General features: G+C 39.5%; 1 protein-coding gene across 1 annotated transcript in view; it reads left to right on the top strand.

Moving 5' to 3' along the window:
* The window catches only part of LOC147888754 (putative serine protease EDA2), a 116,268-nt gene extending 105,855 nt beyond the window's left edge, over positions 1-10,413 (top strand). Inside the window, exons 11-13 of the mRNA XM_087392358.1 lie at positions 1,184-1,258; positions 1,343-1,420; positions 10,316-10,413. Of these exons, the coding sequence (XP_087248484.1) occupies positions 1,184-1,258; positions 1,343-1,420; positions 10,316-10,413 (251 nt within the window). The remainder of the gene's footprint in view (positions 1-1,183; positions 1,259-1,342; positions 1,421-10,315) is intronic.
* Positions 10,414-21,646: the final 11,233 nt, after the last annotated feature.

Below are 21,646 nucleotides of genomic sequence, written 5' to 3'. Positions count from 1 at the left end.
AGTTCAAGTTAATAGGAAAAGCTATAAGATAAAGAGAAGCGGAAAAATCAAATGGTATTTCATGATGCAGTGGACTTGAATATTTTTTAAGCATGATCTAAATGGGTGAATTTTTCATGTCACTTCTGTGATTATTATGAAAATAATAACCCTTCTTTAAAAAGTATCCCTTTGGAAAGAACTTTTGGTGGAATATTAAATAGGTACCAATGTTGCATACCCAAAATAGATGCTACACTATTCAACTAGAATGGCATATGGAGATTGTCTCTTAGTAGCAATCAATTCTGGCTACAATTCTGGCTGCACGCCTATCCCTTAGCTTGTTCAAAGCGAATATTTCCTCTAGATTTTTCACTTGAGCTTTGTTCAATGTTTCTTGGGGTCCATTCAATTACCCACAAAACATCTCTACAATGGTAATGTGTGGTATTCAGTAATATGCATGTAAAACTCCACTTAAGAACATTTCCACCTAGTCTAATCTTTTTGCTCCCTCATTCAATCCCTTGGGTACCAATGATACCCATGGTTCTTCGTAGGTTTCTCGTCTATAACCATGCAACACATGCAATTGCCCAACGATCAATCTAAGGTGAATTTCGTATATATAGTCAAAGTAGTACCCCTTATATATAATGGTCCCAACAATACTATAGAGGGCATCTATATTCGTTCTTAAAATGTTTATGAACCATGATATAAAGTATTGTCACGTTTCCCTTTTCATGTGCCCCTTATCTATGTCCAATAAATTTGTTGCTATACAACGTCCCAATCCTCAGTATATACACATCCGGTTTTCCTAACTTGAATAGATATACTAGGGTCAAATGCAAAAATCTCCTTGTTATATAACTATTACTCATCTCTTAATCTCCGTAGAGTTTACAAAATATTTTGCCAAAATCGGGAAACAAAATATTGGGTTTGCAAAAGAAACCGCAAGTTTGGTAAAAAAGATTTGAATCCATTTGGTAGTTTAGGCTCTAAGGCCAGGGTGCATGTGCATGTGTGTGCATGTGGATTCATGCTGTGTGCATGCATTCATGCATGCACACATGTGTGTGCATGCATGTGCATGCACGTATGTGTGTGTATACGTGTGTGTGTGGTGGGTAAGTTTAATTTTCTTTCTTATATTATCTTGAGAAATTCATGTTCTAAATTTTGAATAATACAGGCTCCAAAATACTATTTCTAAATGGCTCACAAGATCCATATCGACATGCATCCAAGCAAACATCTTCACCAAATGGTATGAGAAATATCTAGTGTTTTCATAATGATTTTATACTTTAAATTTGATTATACTATCTCATTATTTTTGTTTACGTCACAGAGAAATCCATCATGATCACATGTGAAAATTGTGCCCATTGCGTTGATATTTCCGGATGTCAACCATATTTACCAGGAGGTTAGTCAAATTTGATTTGTGCATTTCCTACTACTTTTCCTCCTCTACATCTTCCAGCTTCCCTCCACCCCCCCCCCGCTGGGCCCTCGACCAACTCTCTCTCTCTCTCTCTCTCTCTCTCTCTCTCTCTCTCTCTCTCTCTCTCCCTCCCTCCCTCTCTCTCTCCCTCTCTCTCTCTCTCTCCCCCTCCCTCTCTCCCTCCCTCCCTCCCTCCCTCCCTCCCTGTCTCTCTCTCTCTCTCTCTCTCTCTCTCTCTCTCTCCCCCCCCCTTCTCTTCCTCTTTGTCTCTCCCCCTACCCCCATTATCTTGGTCATGAAAACAAATATTTAGGATCACTACAGTTTGCTTGCTGTTATAGTGTCATACACAATTTACCCTTTTTATTGTTTTTATTGTGACATTTTTTGTTTTCTTTTGGTAGCCTACAAAGACAAAACCAATAAAGCAACAAGAAATGACAACTAAGAACATGTTCATAACATATATGTAAAGACATAGTACCTTCCCCAAGTTAGGATGTTATTGTAAATGATAATGGGGCAATTTATTTCTAAGAAATAGACATTCTCGTAGAAGTACAAGCGATGATGACAACTTAGTGAAAACCAAGTTACAAATGTGAAGATAGTAGGAGAGAGGGAAGGAGTCTCACTTGCGGCTTTCTCACATACACAATGGGGGAATACACACAAAGGTGGAGGCTGAAAATAGTTTTCCGCTTCTTAGTTGTAAAAGCCAAAAAGAACTCTAGTATAAAGAAATAGAAGAACCCTATATGTGGATCTCAAACCAAACTCAACTAACTAAGGTGGCATACTAGCTGAGCCACAAACTAAAATAGATAAGGATAGTTGTCATCCAGCTATTATTCATGGGCGGTGTACCAACCACATCTACAACTAACAAGTCGGTGACATAAATGCACAATGGTCACCCTGGCATATCACGAGTGGAGCTCGATATCTCAAGACTCCCCCTCGAGCTCAATCCCAATTCTTGCACACCAAGTAGGTCTCTCAACTTGCGCAGCTTCTCTGTGCCCAATGCCTTCATGAATATGTCAGCTACTTGATCCTCTGTGCTGACATAAACTAGATTAATAAGACCTAGTAAAACCTTCTCCTGCACATAGTGATAATGCACCTCAATGTGCTTTGTTCTAGCATGATAGACTGGGTTATTTGCCAAGTGTATACTGCTCATGTTGTCATAATAAATAACAACTGGCCCATCTATAGACTAATGCATATCATATAGTAGCTTATGCAACTAAGCTACCTCACATGCAGCCATTGCTACACCCCTGTACTCCGCCTCTATGCTCGACAAGGCAACTGTAGGCTATTTCTTGCTGCTCCAAGTGACTACAGCACTCCCAAAAGAGAACACATATCCATTGGTAGATTGTCTATTAGAAATAATACCAGCCCAATCAGCATCAGTGTATCCATGCACCTGTATCTGAACCCTAGCCTCATAAAATAGTTCATACTACAATGTGGACTTCACATACTTGAGTATGCATCTAGCCGCATCCAAATGCGGTTTCCTTGGAGCTTGCATAAACTGACTTACCAATCCAATAGCATAGCTCAAATCTAGCCTAGTAATAGTCATATAAATCAAACTTCCTACTATGCGTCTGTACATAGTAGGGTCTTCTAGAAGCTCACCTGCATCTGCGCTCAGCTTCACATTCTGCTCTAAAGGAACTGAAATAGGCTTACAGCCTATCATCCCATATTTGGACAGCATGTCCAATCCATACTGTCTCTGCAAGAGCTGTATACCACTTCGTGATCTAATCACCTCAATGCCTAAGAAATAATGCAACTCTCCCAAATCCTTCATCTCAAACTTCTACTTCAATAGCATTTTCACCTGAAGGATATGTTCATCACTATCACCTATGATGATCAAATCATCAACATAAATGACAAGCAGCATAATACCTTTCTCTGTTTTTCTCACATAAAGTGAGAAATCTGCCTTGGAAATCTGAAAGCCAATAGTGACAAGATACTATCCTATCTTGTCAGACCATGCTCTAGGTGCTTGCTTCAAGCCATACAAGGCTGTCTTCAACCTGCAAACAAACTCAGGATGAACAGCATGAACAATACCTGGTGGTTGCTCCATAAAGACCTCTTCTTGCAAATCACCATGCAAGAAAGCATTCCTTACATCCATATGATGTAAAGACCATCCCTTTGATGTAGCCATAGCAATTACTGCTATTACAGTTGCCATCCTTGCAACTGGACTGAATGTTTCTTCATAATCAATGCCATATGTCTGTGCATACCCCTTGACTACTAATCTTGCCTTGTATCTGTTCACAGAACCATCTGCATTGTGCTTGACCTTATAAACCCACTTACACCCAATTGCATTCTTGTCTTTAGGCAAAGGCACCAATTCCCATGTAGCATTTGCTTCCAAGGCATCCATTTCTTCATCCATGGCTTTCTCCCATTTTTCTTTTCCCATGGTTTGCTCAAAAGAAGTGGGTTCTGGTTCCTGTATCACTTTGACCATATAGGCATAGTGAATGGCTGTAAATCCATCATATTTCAGCCTATCCACAGGATATCTAGCTCTGGTAGACCTGCACAAAATAGACTCACTTCTAGGTGCCTCAATGGGGTCACTATGTATAAACCCTCTATATCACGTGCATGCAAGGCCTATATTTAAAATCCCTTATCTGTAAATTTTTTCATTAATAAAATGTACCCCTTTTCTATACAAATCTGTAAAAATTTTCCAAAACTATTTTAAATAGTCCCTTATGTATATTTATTTCTGTAAATTTTAGAAATAGAAAATATCCTTCTGTTGAACTCACGTGATAGGGTTACATATGATGAGTAATCCCCCCGAGCTAGGTGCTCTCAAAACATCCCTGGTCTTTCTTACTCTAGGTGTAATAACAAAAGGAATACCCAACTCATCATCAATGATCTGTTTTGAGCCACTGGATTCACCATCCACATAAGAGTGACCTGCATTCACATCAAACATGGGCTGATCTACCTTCTTTTTTCCTTTTCATGATAGCTGTGTACCACTATCTACATTACTTTGAGGAGATTCCCCTGATCTCAATCTGCCTATCCATGGTGAAGTATGTGAACCACTGCTAGAGGACACTATAGGTCCACTAATATTTTGTGATTGCTACTGTGAATTCTGTGCAGCATTACCATTTTCTGCATCTACATCAATCATCACATTTACTGGTTTATACTAGCTGCTCATCTCATCAAAAACAACATCTCTGCTCACTGTAAACTTACGAGTAGAAGGGTTATAACATCTATACCCTTTCTACTACAGAGAATAACCAATAAAGATGCACTTCTTAGCTTTTGGATCCAACTTGGACCTCAACTCATATGGCACATGAACGTAGGCAGTGCAACCAAAAATTTTCAGATGAGAAATATCTGGTTTCCTACCAGTATACATCTCCTCTGGCGTCATGCCATGTGTTGCTGCAGTGGGAGTCCTGTTCATTATGTAAACTGCTGTAGCAACTGCTTCAGCCCAATAATAATCTCGAAGGTCTTTTTCATTTAGCATGGCCCAAGATAGCTCTCCAATATGCATGTTTTTCCTTTCTGCAAGTCCATTTTGCTGTGGGGTATGACTGCATGAATATTGCTGCTTTATGCCATGCTCTTGCAAGAACCTTGCAAACTCATTTGAGAGGTACTCTCCCCCTCCATCTGATCTTAGGCATTTTATTTGGAGGCCTGTTTCTTTTTCAACCATAGCTTTAAAAGCTTTGAAGTTCCCAAACACTTCACTTTCCTTTTTCATAAAATACACCTAAACTTTTTTGCTATAGTCATCAATAAAAGTGGCAAAATAATGATAGCCTCCAATAGATGCAGCTCTAATAGTCCACACATCAGAGTGGATTAATTCCAATGGCTTCTTACTCTCTTGAACATGCCTAGGAAATGGTTTCCTTGGCTGTTTTCCAAATTGACAGGCTTCACAAACCTTATGCATTTCTGCAACCTTGAATTTAGGAAATCCTGCAACAATATTTTGGCCTTGCATTGATTTAAGTTGTTGTATATTAACATGACCAATGCATTTATGCCAGATATCAATATCTGCAACTACACCGGTCCCATGTGCAAACATTGCCGCACTCAATTCAGGCATGTCCGCATCTAACGTAAACATGCTACCCTTCTTCTTTCCTTTTGCTATGAAGCGACCATTATTTTTCATATCCTCAACAAAGCATCCATGAGGATTAAATCTGACCTGCAAGCCCTGCTCAACCATTTGACCAACAGAAACCAGGTTCTTGGTGATGTTCGGGACATGAAATACATCAGACAGGTATTTCTTTTTCCCATCCTGCATAGATGAAGGAATTTTACCAATCTGCACAATAGGATGTGCAGTATCATCACCAGTCTCCACAAATCGTGGTCTTTCCATTTTCCTTGCATCTTGCATCCATTCTGCATGACCTGTCATGTGGTTTGACGCACCTGAGTCAACATACCACACATCATTTCTTTCATCTACACTTGTCATAGAATTGATCATGTGCTAGTCATGTGCTGCACCATAAACAGATGCTCATTTTTGTCATCACCCTGTCTATTAGAAGATGCATAATTGCCTTGTTGCAATTTTCCATTCATAATGTCATTCTACTTTTTGTAGCAATCTTTAGCCATATGACCCATTTTACCACAGTAGTAGCATTCAACATTGCTGTTTGCAATTTGGCCTCTCTGCCATCCACCACGGCCTCTTTGGCTCCCCCTACCTATAGAGTTACCACATCCTCCTCCATAGGATTGGTTTTCTTGAGTTTGCTGCATATTTTGATTTCTACCACGGCTCCAGATCGGCCTCCTCTACCTTTGCCTCTACCTCTTCCAGCATTTGAGTAGAAGATTGTTTCTTTTGAAGTTTCTCCTGAAGAAGATGCACCACCATTTCTTTGCTCTTTAGAAATTAGAAAAGCAAACAACTACTTAAAATCAGGGAATTTTTCACGGACGGCAATGGATGTCCAGAACTGTGCATAATCTTTTCCTAGACCATTCAAGGTCACAAAAACTAGATCATCATCTTCCACTGGCGACCCAATGGAAGCAAGTGCATCTGCAATTTTCTTCACCTTCATGTGGTAGTCATTGATGCTCATATTTTCTCTCTGCACATTGTGCCACTCCTGCTTGAGCTGCATTTTCCTGGCTTGTGTATTTGTGCTGTACATTTTTGCCAAAGTATCCCATGCCTCCTTTGGCATACTTGCATCCTAAATATGCACAATCATAGAATCCAAAATACTGATAGAAATACAGTACATAACTTTTCTGGCTCTCTCATGCCATCCTTTAAATGCCTACATTTCCTGTTGATTGGGAACATTAGGAAGAATTGGTTCCTCTTCATTTCCTGTAATGAACTCCCAATAGCCTTTTCCCATAAGGAAATTTGTCATTCTAAACTTCCATGCCTGGAAATTGTCCTTGTCAAGCTTTTTAGTGACAATTTGTGAAAGAGAATCAGACGCCATTACAAAACACTACAAAATATTCTATCACTGCAAAAAACACAGCTTTTGCCTCACACGGGCAGATCTGCAAACTGACGAAAGTGGTATTTGACCACACAGTCACTTCCTAGACTTGACAATTTTGCATCAACAGGCAATAAGGATGATTCTGCAACTCCCAATATCTCTGCACATAGGCATACGATGCAATTCCTATGGCAACTTTTCACCAACCAGCAGAGCAGTGGTCGCACAGCAAAAACAAGGCCTTTTTCTGAGTGCCTGCAAAGAACTTCCGCCTTCAAAACGGGCCCCGAAACGGCCTCAAATCAGAAAAATAAAGTCACACTGCGAAGGGTGTCTCAATGTGAGACAGTGCAGTCTTACAATTCCGGCTGTGCTACCTGCAAAGATTTGCTCCCAAACTTGAAAAAGGAAAGCAACACTGGTCCTCTTACCAGGACACCGCGAACTTGGTTTGCTTTCTTGAGCTCCTTACCATGAACCAGGCTCTGATACCATGTGAAGATAGTGGGAGAGAGGGAAGGATTTCACTTGCGGCTTTCTCACATACACAATGGGGAAGAATCCTATATGTGGGTCTCAAACCAAACTCAACTAACTAAGGTGGCATACTAACTGAGCCATGAACTAGAGTAGATAAGGATAGTTGTCATCCAGCTATTATTCATGGGTAGTGTACCAACCGCATCTACAGCTAACAAGTCAGTGACATAAATGCACAACGGTCAACCTGGCATATCAGGAGTGGAGCTCGATATCTCAACAACAAATTCTTCCCTATGATAGGGCCTTGATCATGTTAGGTTTAAGCATTTTGTTAATTTTGTGTTTCCTCTAAATGGTCTAGTAATATGAGTCTAGGAAAGTAGTATGAGTCTAGGCCTAAACCACGCTCAGCAGACCTAACAAGAGCAATTAGGTTGTGTAGACTATGGCCTAACATTGGTCATATCTTGATCACCAATTGGAAATTTAGTAATAGAAGAATATTATTTACAATTTGTTGTGCGGAACTCTTATCATTCTCTTTCAGTTTCTTTCTAAGTTGTGTGTCTCCTCTTGCCTCCTATGCTTCTTTTAATACACCTTGTCCCCTTGCACTCATTTTGCTTTAAAGTCAACCATCACCTCATCATCTTAAAAGGGATCTTCACCCCGCATACCTATAGAAAACAAAAATGTGGAAGACCTATGATATGAACTAAAGAACTAGTAACCAAGACCACAATTTGGCATCAACCTTTTGGTGATCCTTCTAGGAAATGATTTGCTTTGCACTAGAGAAACTAGTAATTATGGGAGTAGTGCGAGTCTACCCACATGAATGATAAAACAATAGATGCAAGGATGTGATGCTAGAAAAGATATCAATATCAATGAGAAGAGTGTATATCTAGAATTTAATCATAGGAAAAAGGAATTTGGATGGTGATTGAAAAAATGACCTATACTAAAAGAAGCGAGAAGGCCATGTAGGTCTCAAAAAAACATGGTAAGCAAGTTGAGGAAGAAGGGAATATCCAAGGAGTCCAGGATCCCCACCTCTAGCAAATTTGGGTGAGATTTGGAAAGAACAAAGAAATAAAATTTCATAAATATCATAAGGGAAAAGTCCAAGTCCAAGGATATGAGCTACAATGGATACATTTGGAGCAAGTCTAGTAATACGAGCCATGATGGATACATTTGGAGCAAGTCTACCAAGATATGTGGAGGTGAAAAGAAGATCAAAAGTATGAAGTACAGTCCAAAAATGCATGGGAGGGAGAATAATACTTTCTCTCATGTGCAAAGTCTTCTTTGAATGATGGTTATATTTCAAGCCAATTTGAAGAGTACCTAACATAGCTGACCATGTTTGTAGAAAAAGCCATTCAGCCATATGATCAATCCACAATGATAAGTTCATCCTAAGGGATGAGTTGAAGGTTCCATTCTTTAAAATGATCTAGTGAAAATTTAGCAAGGAGGACATTTTGGTGAACGTTTATTAACTGATAGGTAGTTTGACTTTTGTGGCCCAAGTAAGTAACAACATGTAAGACAAAATGGCATGAAGACATTAATAACTAAGTGGATTGACCAATGGTCTAGAGTTGCACATCATGGACATCACCACTACTCATGTTTGAGAAAGGACACAAACATTGATGGGAGAAGAAGGTATTGTTTGAAGAATTGGATAACAAGAAAGAATAAAAGGATGAAATGGTGATTAAAAATAGTCACCCACTTAGAAAAGAGGATTTTAAAAAGTCACTAATGGATATGGGAATCAAGACAACCAATAGAAGGGTGAAGTATGGTGTCATGTGTAAGGTGGATGGCTGTATGGCATATGAGTATAAGCCAAGCAAGTATTGCAGCATTTACAATTGCTTTGGCTACATGATTTCAAGATTTCTATTTCAACAAGCACAAAAAGATGAATGGCTTAAAGCACATGGAAAGAGAATCTAAAAGCTCCTCCCAAGGTGACTAATCAAAGAGCACAATCATAGGCGTGGTACTTCCATGGCAAAGAACGCTACAAGAATAGTAAATGCAAATTGTGGAAGAACAACTCAACATGCTACAAAAATCTTATGATCAAGATGACCTTACATGATGATAGGAGTAGTTCTAGTAGATATGGATACAAATGTTGTCACCAAATTATAAGGGTCTAGACTAGATGAGTCCCAAGTAGCCAAATGAGCCACGAGTTTCTTGAAGAAAATGAAATCCACTAAGGATATCATCCATAACCACAAACAAAAACAACCTTCATCCTTATAGGGGGACACTGAGTCCGAAAGTGAAAAACATAGTCGACTAAAGAAACCAAACAAAGGACTGAATGATGGGTGTGAGTAAGAGATGAAAGGCAAGAGGTCTAGTGTCATAGAATGAGATCATCATGGTTTGGGAGAAATTTTCAAATCTCAATCTAACAATCTCCACCAACCAACTACTGGAATTCACAATATCACTATGTTAGGTATGCTTGATTTTGATGATTTTACTTTATTGATCTATTATGAAAACATTCTATATAGAATATTATTATAGATGTTTGATTTTTTCCAATAACTATCATAGATATTTGCATGAAGCTTCCACACATAAAGTGATGCAAACTACACGAGACTTTATGTGTGGGAGCTTTAGGGTCTCTCTCTCTCTCAGTTTAGGCTAACAAAAGTTTCTCAACTTTTGCTAGAAATGTTCAAACTTAGTCATGTTTGGTATCAAAATATTTGGAACACATTGAATGAGCTCATTTCTCTTGTTAGTTTCATGAAATTCCATATCATGATAATTATCTAAATTTTCTCTTATGTATGTGCAGGTAATTCAAGCTCTTGTACTTCACCTAACAATGTTGATTATGCACGATCCATTATGAGTCAATCCATCAAATATTGGGTTTCCCATAAATATAAATAAGTTCTATTCTATGGGAAATATTTTATCATTAATTGCTTTATTGTGCTACACCTATATAAACAAACATATAGCATACAATTTATTTATGGCATGTCCTCGATGCCATTGAATTTGACAAAATGAGAGAATAGTAAAGCCAAAATTTTGAAATTTGATTATTTACTTTTCAAGTACTTCACCACAAAGTGTGCACATCTATTACATCCCCAAGTTCTTCAATAAAAATCTTGTGCCAAACTACTTATTGTAGTGCATTGGATATTCTTTTTTAAACATAAACTTTTGGGAATACTCTACAAAATATCCTTCACACAAAATAGCCCAATCATTTGAGGAAATAGATATAATTATTACAAACACATATGTAGGCATGCATGAATAGACACATGCATATACAAATGCGCATGCAACCCCCCACTGGTACACACACACACACATGCACTTGCTCATGCTCACACGCATGCATGCACACACATGAATACATGCACATACACAAATGCAAACATGCACACACATGCATGCAAGTGCACATAGGTGTGCATAATAACATGGGTGCACAAATGAACATGTGCATGCATGCATTACATATAGATGCACACACATATGCAAATATGCACATGCACATGTAGGCACACATGCTCACATGTGCATGCATGCACTCACACACATATGCATGCATGTGGATACACGTACACACATGTAGTTATGCGTAATTTACACTAATACTTATACTACAATAACATTCCAAAAGGTAGGGCTTTGGAGGGATTCCCACCTTGTCAATGCATATGCCCTTTCTCGGTTATAAGCCCTCTCTAATTCATATAGCTTAGGAAAAAACAAAACACAAGCTATCAACCTCAACATGCAACAAGCATGACAGACATACATGGCAGCAACAACACAAAGAAATACTATGACTACCTAAGTGATGCCTATAGTAGCACAGTTGTGACCTATAGCAACAACAATGTGAACAAACCATGGCGACCTGTAGGTTCAAGCAATGTGTGACTATCCTAAAGCAGTGTGGTTGAATAGACATTAGTTATTGACCAGCCCAGTGGTTGAAATTATTGTGTTTCTTAGTACTTAAATACATTAAATTCAATTTCTTGCTATAGCCTATTAGGGTCATATACCACTTTTAAATTGTGAAATTTAGAAATGAAAAGCAATATACTGTTATTTTCTAATGGTGAAATTCAAAAATGAAAAGAAATATACTTGTTATTATCTAATATGTGAAGTTGAGACTGCCATCAGGCTACTAAACCATCCTGATGGTTGAAATTGTGACTATCCTAAATGTGTCCTAAACTAGCCCAATGGTTGACTATCCTAAACGTGTCCTAAACCAGCTTGGTGATTGAAATTGTGATTGTCCTAAACTAGTGCGGTGGTTGAAAATTGTTTTCCTTCATTATAACTTTAATTAGACTCTGTTTTGTCTTCATTTAGTAGCAAAAAGGGGGCTCATTGTTTTGTTGTTCCCGCATGTTGGGTCAGTAGACAGAATTGTATCTCAAGTTTATGGGTCAAAATCCAAACATTTCAATTGAACAAAGGAGCTTTGAGCATTGTGAACCCTGGTATGTCAGAAAATGCAAAGACAGGAATGTTTGTTGTTGCAAAACACACATAGACTTTGACCTGGCCCACTGGCAAGCTATGAATGACTTGAGATCTAGTCGTGTTGGAGCATTGCTCCATGGGGATCAATGCCCATGCATCCCTGATGAATGTGCACTCTATAGGCCACCTAGATCCTCATCATGTGTTACAAGGGAGGGCAAGTTTGTTAGCCTAAGGTCTCTGTCGGAGCCAGTGGTTTGTCCAAAGGGAGATCGTATGAGTGGCACAAGATTGAATGCATTTGTGGCACATGCAAGCATTGTAGTTTGAAGCTAAAGAAGAAGAAATTCAATGTTTGTCCAAATGAAATGAGGGAAGACAACCATGTTGCTCTAAAATGGAGGAGATTTGAAAATGTCAATGTTGAAGGATCCGATAAAAGATATGGCTATTATCATATAAGAGCACCTAGCCAAGGGAGCTTGTAGGTCACGTGGTTCAATCCATCCCAAAATATGTGCTTCACAAGTTCACAGCCAGCTGGTAGGATAAGCAGTTCAGGACGTACCTTGCCATTTTACCCCATGACACTATTTATCTGTCATAGATTTTGCAGAAATTTATTCATTTCAAGAGCAAGATGAGATACAAAGTGCTCACTAGTACAACAAGTAGATAACAATTCTTGTGCATATTACGTACAATCATTTCGTTGTTTCTTCCATGCATAATGTGAATTTCCTTGCTGACTCATAGGAGTCCAGTTTAGTGCAATGCACGTACCATTTCTACATTTCAAATGATAGGAAACATGACACCTTATTTGTATAGCATGCTTTTCTACTACATTGGGAATGGCTAAAAAAGGAAAATCCCCATGCAAAAAATAAAAAGCAACATTGGGTGTGGTCAGATGGTGCTGCCTCTTAATTTAAATAGCCCATGGATTCTACTTCATCTCAAGATTCAAATCCTTGACGAGTCTAGACATGATGTGGAATTTAATTGGGTCTAGCCATGGCAAGGGTGAACATGATGAACAAGGATGATTTTTTCACATTAGTTTCATTAATAAGCAAAATTTTTATATGGGTTGTGAAAGTGTATATGCTTTTATAAAATAGCATCTCAGTATATTCGCCACAATTTGAAACTAAAATTTAAAAAAGAGCTAGGTTTAGCCTTTAAGATTATAAAATTATAAATAAATTCCATGCAAATTCACCAAAGCTTTATATAATAAATAAATATATTTTGAAAATTTTACGAGCATATTAAATAAAATTCAAGATTTTGGTTAGATCTATAGAATTAAGCACCAAAAGAAGTCTTGTGCAATCAAGTACAATCTAGTGTTAACATTTAATGTTTGCTAGAATGATAATAATGTGGAGGTTTCATCTATTTGAACATGAAGCCATTTGATATTGCATGAAATGTAAATGCAATGTACTATTGTAGCCAATATATCTGAGATAGTAGAAATTGAATTCAGTCCACAACTCCAAGAAATGTTTGCAAGATTTTTATTATTTCAAAATACGACATTTTGTGGCTCAAGGAAATTCTAGACTCCCAACTATCTTATCAGCCTCTCTATTGCGAGAATCTCCCCCGCATCTCCTAGCTCTTTAGACCAGTCTCATGCACAATGGTAGACCTCTTCACACACTCGAATTACACATTGCTTGCTTGTCTCTGCTGACTTATATGCCCATAGTAACTCCTCCTTTCATTGGGGGTCCTCTTCATCCTGGTTTTTGCACTCTCACTAGGGGAGAATTGGTGTCTCAAAAGGGCCTAATAAGGAATGGATTAGTTCTAATGAAAGGGCCAAGGTAGGTCCCAAAAAGTCCTAACCCCCCCTCACCTAGGTGGGTTAAGCCCAAAAGTGACCCCACCTCTTACACCTCTTACACAACTCTTACTCCTAGGTGGGAAACAAAAAATTCAAAATTCAAAATTTGAATTTTGAATTCCCTCCGTCCTTCTCTCTCCTCCCTCCCTCCCCCTCCCTCACTCCCCCTCCTCACTCCCTCCTCCCCCTCCCTCCCTCCCTCTTCCCCCTCCCCTCTCCTCCCCTCCCCCTCCCCCTCCTCACTCCCTCCTCCCCCTTCCTCCTCCTCCCCCTCCCTCCCTCTCTCCTCCATGCCTGCTCCTCCTGCCCTCCCCCTCCCACCCTCCTCCACGCCTGCTCCTCCTCCCCTCCCCCTCCCTCCTCCGCTACTGCTCCTCCTCTCCCCTCCCTCCTGCTCCTCCCTCCTCCCTCCCTCCTCCTCCATGCCTACTCCTCCTCACCCTCCACACCTGCTGGTCTGCCCCCCTTTCCTCCTCTTCAACTACCTGTCCTCCCTCCCCCATCCCTCCTCCTCCTCACCCTCCCTCTTCCTACGTGCTTCTCCTTCAAGCCTACATATCCACACGTTCTCCTTCTCTACACTCCTTTAGTCATGGCACCATTCGAGGACGTCTCCAACAAGTATCAGGTTCAAATGGAGGCTGAATATGCAAGCACACTTAGTCTAGGATTGAGGGGAGCTTCCAAAATCCACATTCTTCGTTCGCAAGGAAAGAATCATCTCGACCTTTAAGTAGAAGGATCCTTGTATCCTTAAGATCCTTCCAAGAAAAAGAGCCCTCCTTTCCATACCATGCATGAGCTAGTTCGGTTTGATGGAAATGGACATGTGGGGTTACTTGGTTATTGCAATCGGTTAAACAATGCTCAGTCAATGGCTATGCAAGCAAGGGAGATGCGCAGAGCCCAACCAGAGATGCTAGCACATTTAGGAAATAGCTCCATTGTTGCAATGCATAACTCTATGCAGGATCTTCAAAGGAAGAACCAGGATCTTCATGATAAAGCCAAAGAATTGGACTTGGAGTGAAATGCATTGGACTTGGAGCGACAAAAATTAGAAGAGTCACTCTGTAAGCTAGCTGAGTCCATAAAGGCTTGGAAAGATCTATATACAATCAAGTTTGATGAGCTGTAGAGAAGGAATGAGAGAAGGAAGAAGAATGAATGAAAAAGATGAAAGAGATCGAAGGAGAGGAAAAGAAGGTACTTACATAACATGGATGCATTGGCACCCACTAGTGGTGCTAGAAAGAGGAGAGTCCATGCTACAAGGTTGGTTATTAAATGTTCCAATGAGATTAAACTCTTTTGTGCTACACTATTTGTGACTAAGTTTTTATTGTATTCTTCTTTAGGAACTTCATGGAAGATGTGATGGGAAGAATGGACGGGGATGATATTGACTATTCATATGCTCTAGCTAGTTTATTAAAGTCAAGCGATGTCATTGGGATACTAAGGGCCCCAAGACACAGGTGCCTACGTGTGCAAGTTGCTGAGGAGGTGATGGACTTCAAGGATATTGTGGATGCAAGGATATGCTTGCAGCTTGTGATATTGTCGATGTAAGTCGTGAAGCTGACACATTTGTTTTTAAAATTTCAAGTCTGCTATTTTGGGAAAGTATAAGAAGTCTACAGAACCCCTACCCACATCTTGGTCTGTGAGATGTGCATGGTGAGAAACAGACCAATGTGTAAGAGAAATGCTTGGAGGGTACAATTGTGTAAGGGGCACAATGACTTAGAAGAGTAAAAAGAAATCTGGATCGCAAACCTTTGAGATGAATGCTTTCAACAATGTCTGCTTAGATGTTGAGAAACTGCAACAAGCAATGGTCAAATTCTATGGCATGAGAGAAGATGGTAAGAGGAAATCCATTATAGAATTGCACTTTAATTAGTTCATTTCCTATATCATGTTTATCTAAATGATTTTTCTTTTTTGTTGTACAGATTGCAATGGAAAGCTCATATTTGTCATCAAAATGGATGAAGCTCAATTGGTGAAAGAACACAAGTTAGGGAGAGTTAGCATCTGCATTATGAATAAAGCCTTAGCCTTTGTTCAAGGGGATGAAGAAGTAGAGCAAGATTTCTCAATGCAATTAGAGAAAGATATATGGTGGCTTGCAGCATTTGAGAATTCGAAAGAGTGCCATGAGACATTGAAGTGGGTTCTAGATAGAACAGGAATCCCATCGATGATCCGAAGACAAGAGGAAGGGCAAACATTCACAACCACACAAAGAAACCATAGACGCACTTGATAGACGCACAAAATAGCGGGCACATCTATAGGCATTGCTTGAATAGAGAAATTACGGGTGTGTCTCATAGCGTGTCTATTTGCACATGTATTGACGCATCTATTAGCGCATCTACACTGAGAAAATATGGGTGCATCTAACACTGTGTCTAACAGTGCATCTATTTACGTGTGTATTAGCACATCTATTAGTGCATCTACAATGAGAATTAGACACGTATTTAGACACAAAACAGAGAATATAGAAAGAGATTTTGGTATAGGCTGGTAAATGTACATCACTGCTTTCCAAACATTGCCCATGATTATCAAAGCACATAATTTTAACAAAAACATCAATGCTTTTTTGCAAACCCACATATACAAAAATTAAGTGAGGTGAGGAGAATGAGACAATATGTAAAATAGTTTTGCTAATATCAATGATGGTGGGCTATGGTTCAATCTCATCCTTAATGAGATCAACCCTTGCCAAACTATCTACAGTTTCAAAATCCAAACAAGTGTTTAGATCTAGAAATACATTCAGCCCACTACTACTTATGCTACTCATGTGCTCATTGAAATTAGAATCACCAATGGTAGGCTCGTCCTCATGGGTAATGGCCTCAATATATGTATCTCCTATCTCATGATCATCATCCTCTCTTGTATCATGGTCATCATCACCTCCATGGCCATGATCATCCTCCATATGCTCCATATTAGTAAATGTACTATACATCACTTTGGAACGTGGCATAATAGGTATGTCATGCCACCATCTATTATTATCCACCATTGGTTGATAGACAACCTAATTCAAACACAAATACAATCATGTTATTTTCTTTGCATCGAAGGTATCAAATATTTAAAAGTTAGTATTTTTATATGTGTGTACAGTACTTGTTCACATTGTTGCGGTAGTACTAGTGTGTCCTTCTTACTTTGCCAAAACTTTGTGGAGTCAATAGTTACAAAGCCACTTGCATGGCATTTGATTGTTGCATTAGGGCCTCTTTCCACCATGTCCTTAAACCACTTTACATCCAAAACGTACACAAAGAAGCATCGAAAGTCAACCTTAATAATATCTTGGATTATGCCACAATAATCATCCATGGCTCCATTGGCTCCCTCAAAGCTAGCAATGATGCTGCAATCTTGTGTGTTTCTCTTATCATCAATCTGTTGTGTTCGAAAATGCCTGCCCTCACACCATATAGCATTGAACATAGTGCACTACACCAAGACAAAATCAATTAAATAAGCAATATAAATTATTGAAAGCTCCTAATTTATGCATAACATTCTTTATACTGACCTTGCTCATGCATCCCCTAACATACTCCCATTCTTCCATTGTGATATGCATCCCCTCGTCTTTCTCTACTTTCTCCATTTCGTCAAGTAGCCAATCCACATGAATATCCTTTGGAAGTGCTCTTAGATACTGAGGGTATGGCACACGAGATCCATGGTGTGTATGAAATAGGGCCCTTTCTTCTTGTCTTCTTGCCTTTGCATCCTCGTATCTTGTCACCCTTCTTTTCATCACATCACTATTAAGCACGCAATAGAGGTTGATATTATTAAGCAACTCTGTGTCTATTACTTTGTTGCATCCTTTTCCTTGAGGCACAATGGAGGTCATCCTTAGGTCTTCATCATCTGTCCATAGTCGTGGGAGAGAGCTATCCACATCAACAAGAAACTCAGAAATATATAAAAGTGACTCTTGTACCAACCAACCCTCGGCCATGCTACCTTTGGGTCTTGCATTTTGTCTCACGAAGCCCTTCAAGGTCTTCATGAAGTGCTCAAGGAAGAACAACCATCGTGCATGTATAGTACTGCATATAGCAATCTCATCCACCAAATGCACTATGAGATGTAGTTGGTTTGTGAGAATAGAACATGGGAATGTCTCCTCCACTAAACAAACCACCTCCATTGACATAACTCGAGCATTCTCAAGCATGGTGGGATCTATTTCCTTTGAGCTCACATACCTAGAAATGAAAAAGTACACCATATTAGCAATATGAACACCTTGCATGGAGCATTGATACGCATCACATTTTGTATCATGTAAAGTACCTCACAAGCTTGCCCATCTTGTGTAAATACATTTCTTCATGTCCTTCAATGCACTACGAGAAATGCTAGTAGGTAGTATGAACTGAACACACGAGGAGTGGTTGATTAGTTGCTTCTAATTCACTCACAAATTTGAAAGGAAAAATATGTTATGCACATAAATTACTTACTCAGAGCATCTTGTGCCAATCATGAGATTTCAAGCCATATAATTGCTCTACACCTCTTTTCTTGCTCTTTGTAAAGGCCCCCTTCAAATGCCTCATGCATCTAGTGGGAGTACGAATTGTAGTAATAGCGCGCTTCACCACCACCATCTCTAGCTTTGATAACCTCCATGGTGCATGAGGTAAAAAAACACACCCATTTGGTCTCTCTTGTGGCCAAGCTTCATGCACCCTCCTTGTGGTACATAGATCCTCCCTTATGCTTGTGGAATCTCGTGTCCCATTGAAATGTTCCCAAATGGTAGATGCCACATTCTTGAAGATATGCATGGGATCAAGCAGGTGATTGCTCTTGAGGTGGGACCAATATGATAAATGATAAAAGATGGAGTATCTAAACAAAAGCTGGTGTTAGTAGGCAATCTTTATTTCCATCCAATATAGCACACAATAGTTACAAACCCTTACCAGCTTATGCCAAGTGGTGGAGGAGTTGTGGAACCATCCCAAATTCTCATCCAATCTCCCGCAGTGAGTGATTGTGGGAGGACTTCATTCCAAGGGGCAACATATCTAGGATGATCAGGTGGGAGAAATCAATGGTGATTCTCATAGACGACCTTATTCAATGCGTTTGCCCATGAGGCAACAAGTGAAGGACCACAAACAGGACATGCATGGTAACCCAATGTTGTGAGACCTGAACAATAGATGCAATTAAGAGTTGAAGGTGGGTTTAGGGTGCCACATCCTTTGCCTACTCATAATTAGAACTGCAATGCTTACCTGAACACTCGCCATAGCCTGTGAAGTCATGCATCATCCACATCAAGACTGCTTTGTAGTTGAAGTCTCGTGACAAGGGAGGCCTGCTCACATCATGCACCTCGATACCTCTCCAAAGTATCTCTAGCTCGTCAATCAAAGGCTCCAAATAAACATCAAGATTTTTGACTTTATGTTTCCCTGGAATTAGAAGGGATAACATAACATGTCCTTTCTTAATCGCCATAGAGAGTGGAAGATTATAATTCACCAATATCACTGGCCATACACTATAAGAGGTGCTTTTGAGACCAAATGGGTTCACACCGTCCATACCTGATCCAAGTCTCAAGCTCCTAAGTTTTTCCTTGAAGCTTGGCCATGTGTCTTCAATATGCTTCCATGCAGCTCGAGGGGGTCACTATGTATAAACCCTCAATATCACATGCGTTCAAGGCCTATTTGTAAAATCCCTTATCTGTAATTTTTCCATTAATAAAATGTACCCTCTTTCTATATAAATCTGTAAATTTTTCCCAAAATGAATTTAAATACTCCCTTATGTAAATTAATTTCTGTAAAATTTAAATATTAAAAGTATCCTTCTGTTGAACTCACGTGATAGGGTTACATATGATGACTGACCACCTCGAGCCATGCAGGAGTGTCTGCGGGAGTTCTCCAGTTGCCATCAGTTGATCAATGGGAGGAATGCCATGGCACGAGCTCTCCAATGGATTTGCACTTGAACATATGTTGGATGCGAGGGATTATGGAAAAATGTCACAGAACCCCTCAAATAGAGAATGTGCACCCCTCAATCAGTGGAGTCGATGTTGCAGTAAAAGGATCGTCCTACTCTATGCTATCATCCCTCCCTTCGGATTGATGGACATATAAATCCTGCACCATATCATCAAACACCTCCTCCTCCACGGCTTCATGAGGTAATGGCGGAGGGCTACTATCACCATCACTCCATGCATTCGTAACGGTCCCTCTTGAAGATCCCACCTCATATCACTGACGCTTCGCCTCCTCATGACGAGCATAGGGCAACATATGCGGGTGTGGCACTCCATCCTATATCAAATTAAAATGGGATCATAACTCAAACATATGAACACCCATAGGTATCTTAATCAACCTTAACTCTTTAACACTTACCATGTTTACAGTTGCATCCCATTCTCCATACTTTGAGATGTGATTGAGTGTAATCCTGCATGCACGATACATGTTTCCTCGACATTGATCACACATACATTTGATTTTTTGCTCCAACCACATTTTGCGATGGTGGATACGGAGGGATTCATCCTCACTAGAGCTACTTGTTGAAGATGAAGACATCCTACAAATAAACAACCCAAAAAATTTGCTCTTGTATCAAATATTTAATCTTAAAACTCTGTGGCGCATCTAATACTACATCTAAAACTGCATTCATTCTCTAGTGTGCATCTATAGGCATGTCTAAACCATGTTGTAGATGTGCATTTAGATGTGTATATAGATGTGCAATTAGACGTGCTTATAGACACAATTTTCAAACCTACTTTTAGTGCGCTTGCTTTTCTTCACATACTTTTAGCGTCGCACGACTTGCTTTGCTATTAACAGACACAGTTCCAAGCATCCACACTTATGTCCAAGCACCCACACTTATCTCCAAGCTTACACAATCATCTCCAAGCACAAAGAGAAGAGGGTGAACAAGGAAGAGAAGAAAGAGAAGCAACTTTGAAGAAGGACAAGAAGCTTCCATACCAAGTCTCTTTACGGTTGATCTTCTTTGAAAGTTGCTCTCTTTGGATTCATCCTTTATCGTATCCAAGAAATGAATGTTTTTGGTACTAGTGTTGTGCTTTTGTGTTGGGCACATGTCCTTTTCGAGTTTTTAGAATAGTCGGTCTGTCAGAGCGTGTCTATAGATGCACTCTATAGAATAGTCCGTCTATAGATGCATCTCTATAGATGCATCTGAGAGCGCATCTATAGATGCATATACTCTATTTTTGGAAACAAATAGCCGCATCTATAGACGCGCTATTATAAGCAAAGATAGACACATTTTGTTATTTTTCCCTGGCCGCTTCCCTTCACTTCACTTCCCTTCCCTTTCCTTTCTTTTCTCTTTCCTCTTCCCTTTCCCTTTGTACTTCCACTTCCAAGAAAAGGATTACATATTGAATGATGGAAATAAGTGATTGCATGAATGAAAAAAGGGATTGCATGAATGATGGAAAGGGATTGCATGATTGAAGAAGGGGATTGCATGAATGATGAAAAAGGAAAGCATGATTGAAAAAAAGGATTGCACTCTATATTTTTCTCTCTTTTATCCTCTCTTTCCTTCTCTTTTCGTCTCTCCTTTTCTCTCTTATCTCCTCTCTTTTTCTCTCTTTTTTTCTCCTCTCTTTTTCTCTATTTTCCTCTCTTTCCTTCTCTCTTTTATCCTCTCTTTCCTTCTCTTTTCGTGGTAAACTCTATATTTTTCTCTCTTATGCACATG

The sequence above is a fragment of the Dipteris shenzhenensis genome, chromosome 21 (genome assembly GCF_047967505.1).
Source record: "Dipteris shenzhenensis isolate YYH24624 ecotype China chromosome 21, Dip_SZ_1.0, whole genome shotgun sequence".
Lineage (NCBI taxonomy): Eukaryota > Viridiplantae > Streptophyta > Polypodiopsida > Gleicheniales > Dipteridaceae > Dipteris > Dipteris shenzhenensis.
This window is presented reverse-complemented; position numbering and strand designations above follow the sequence as displayed.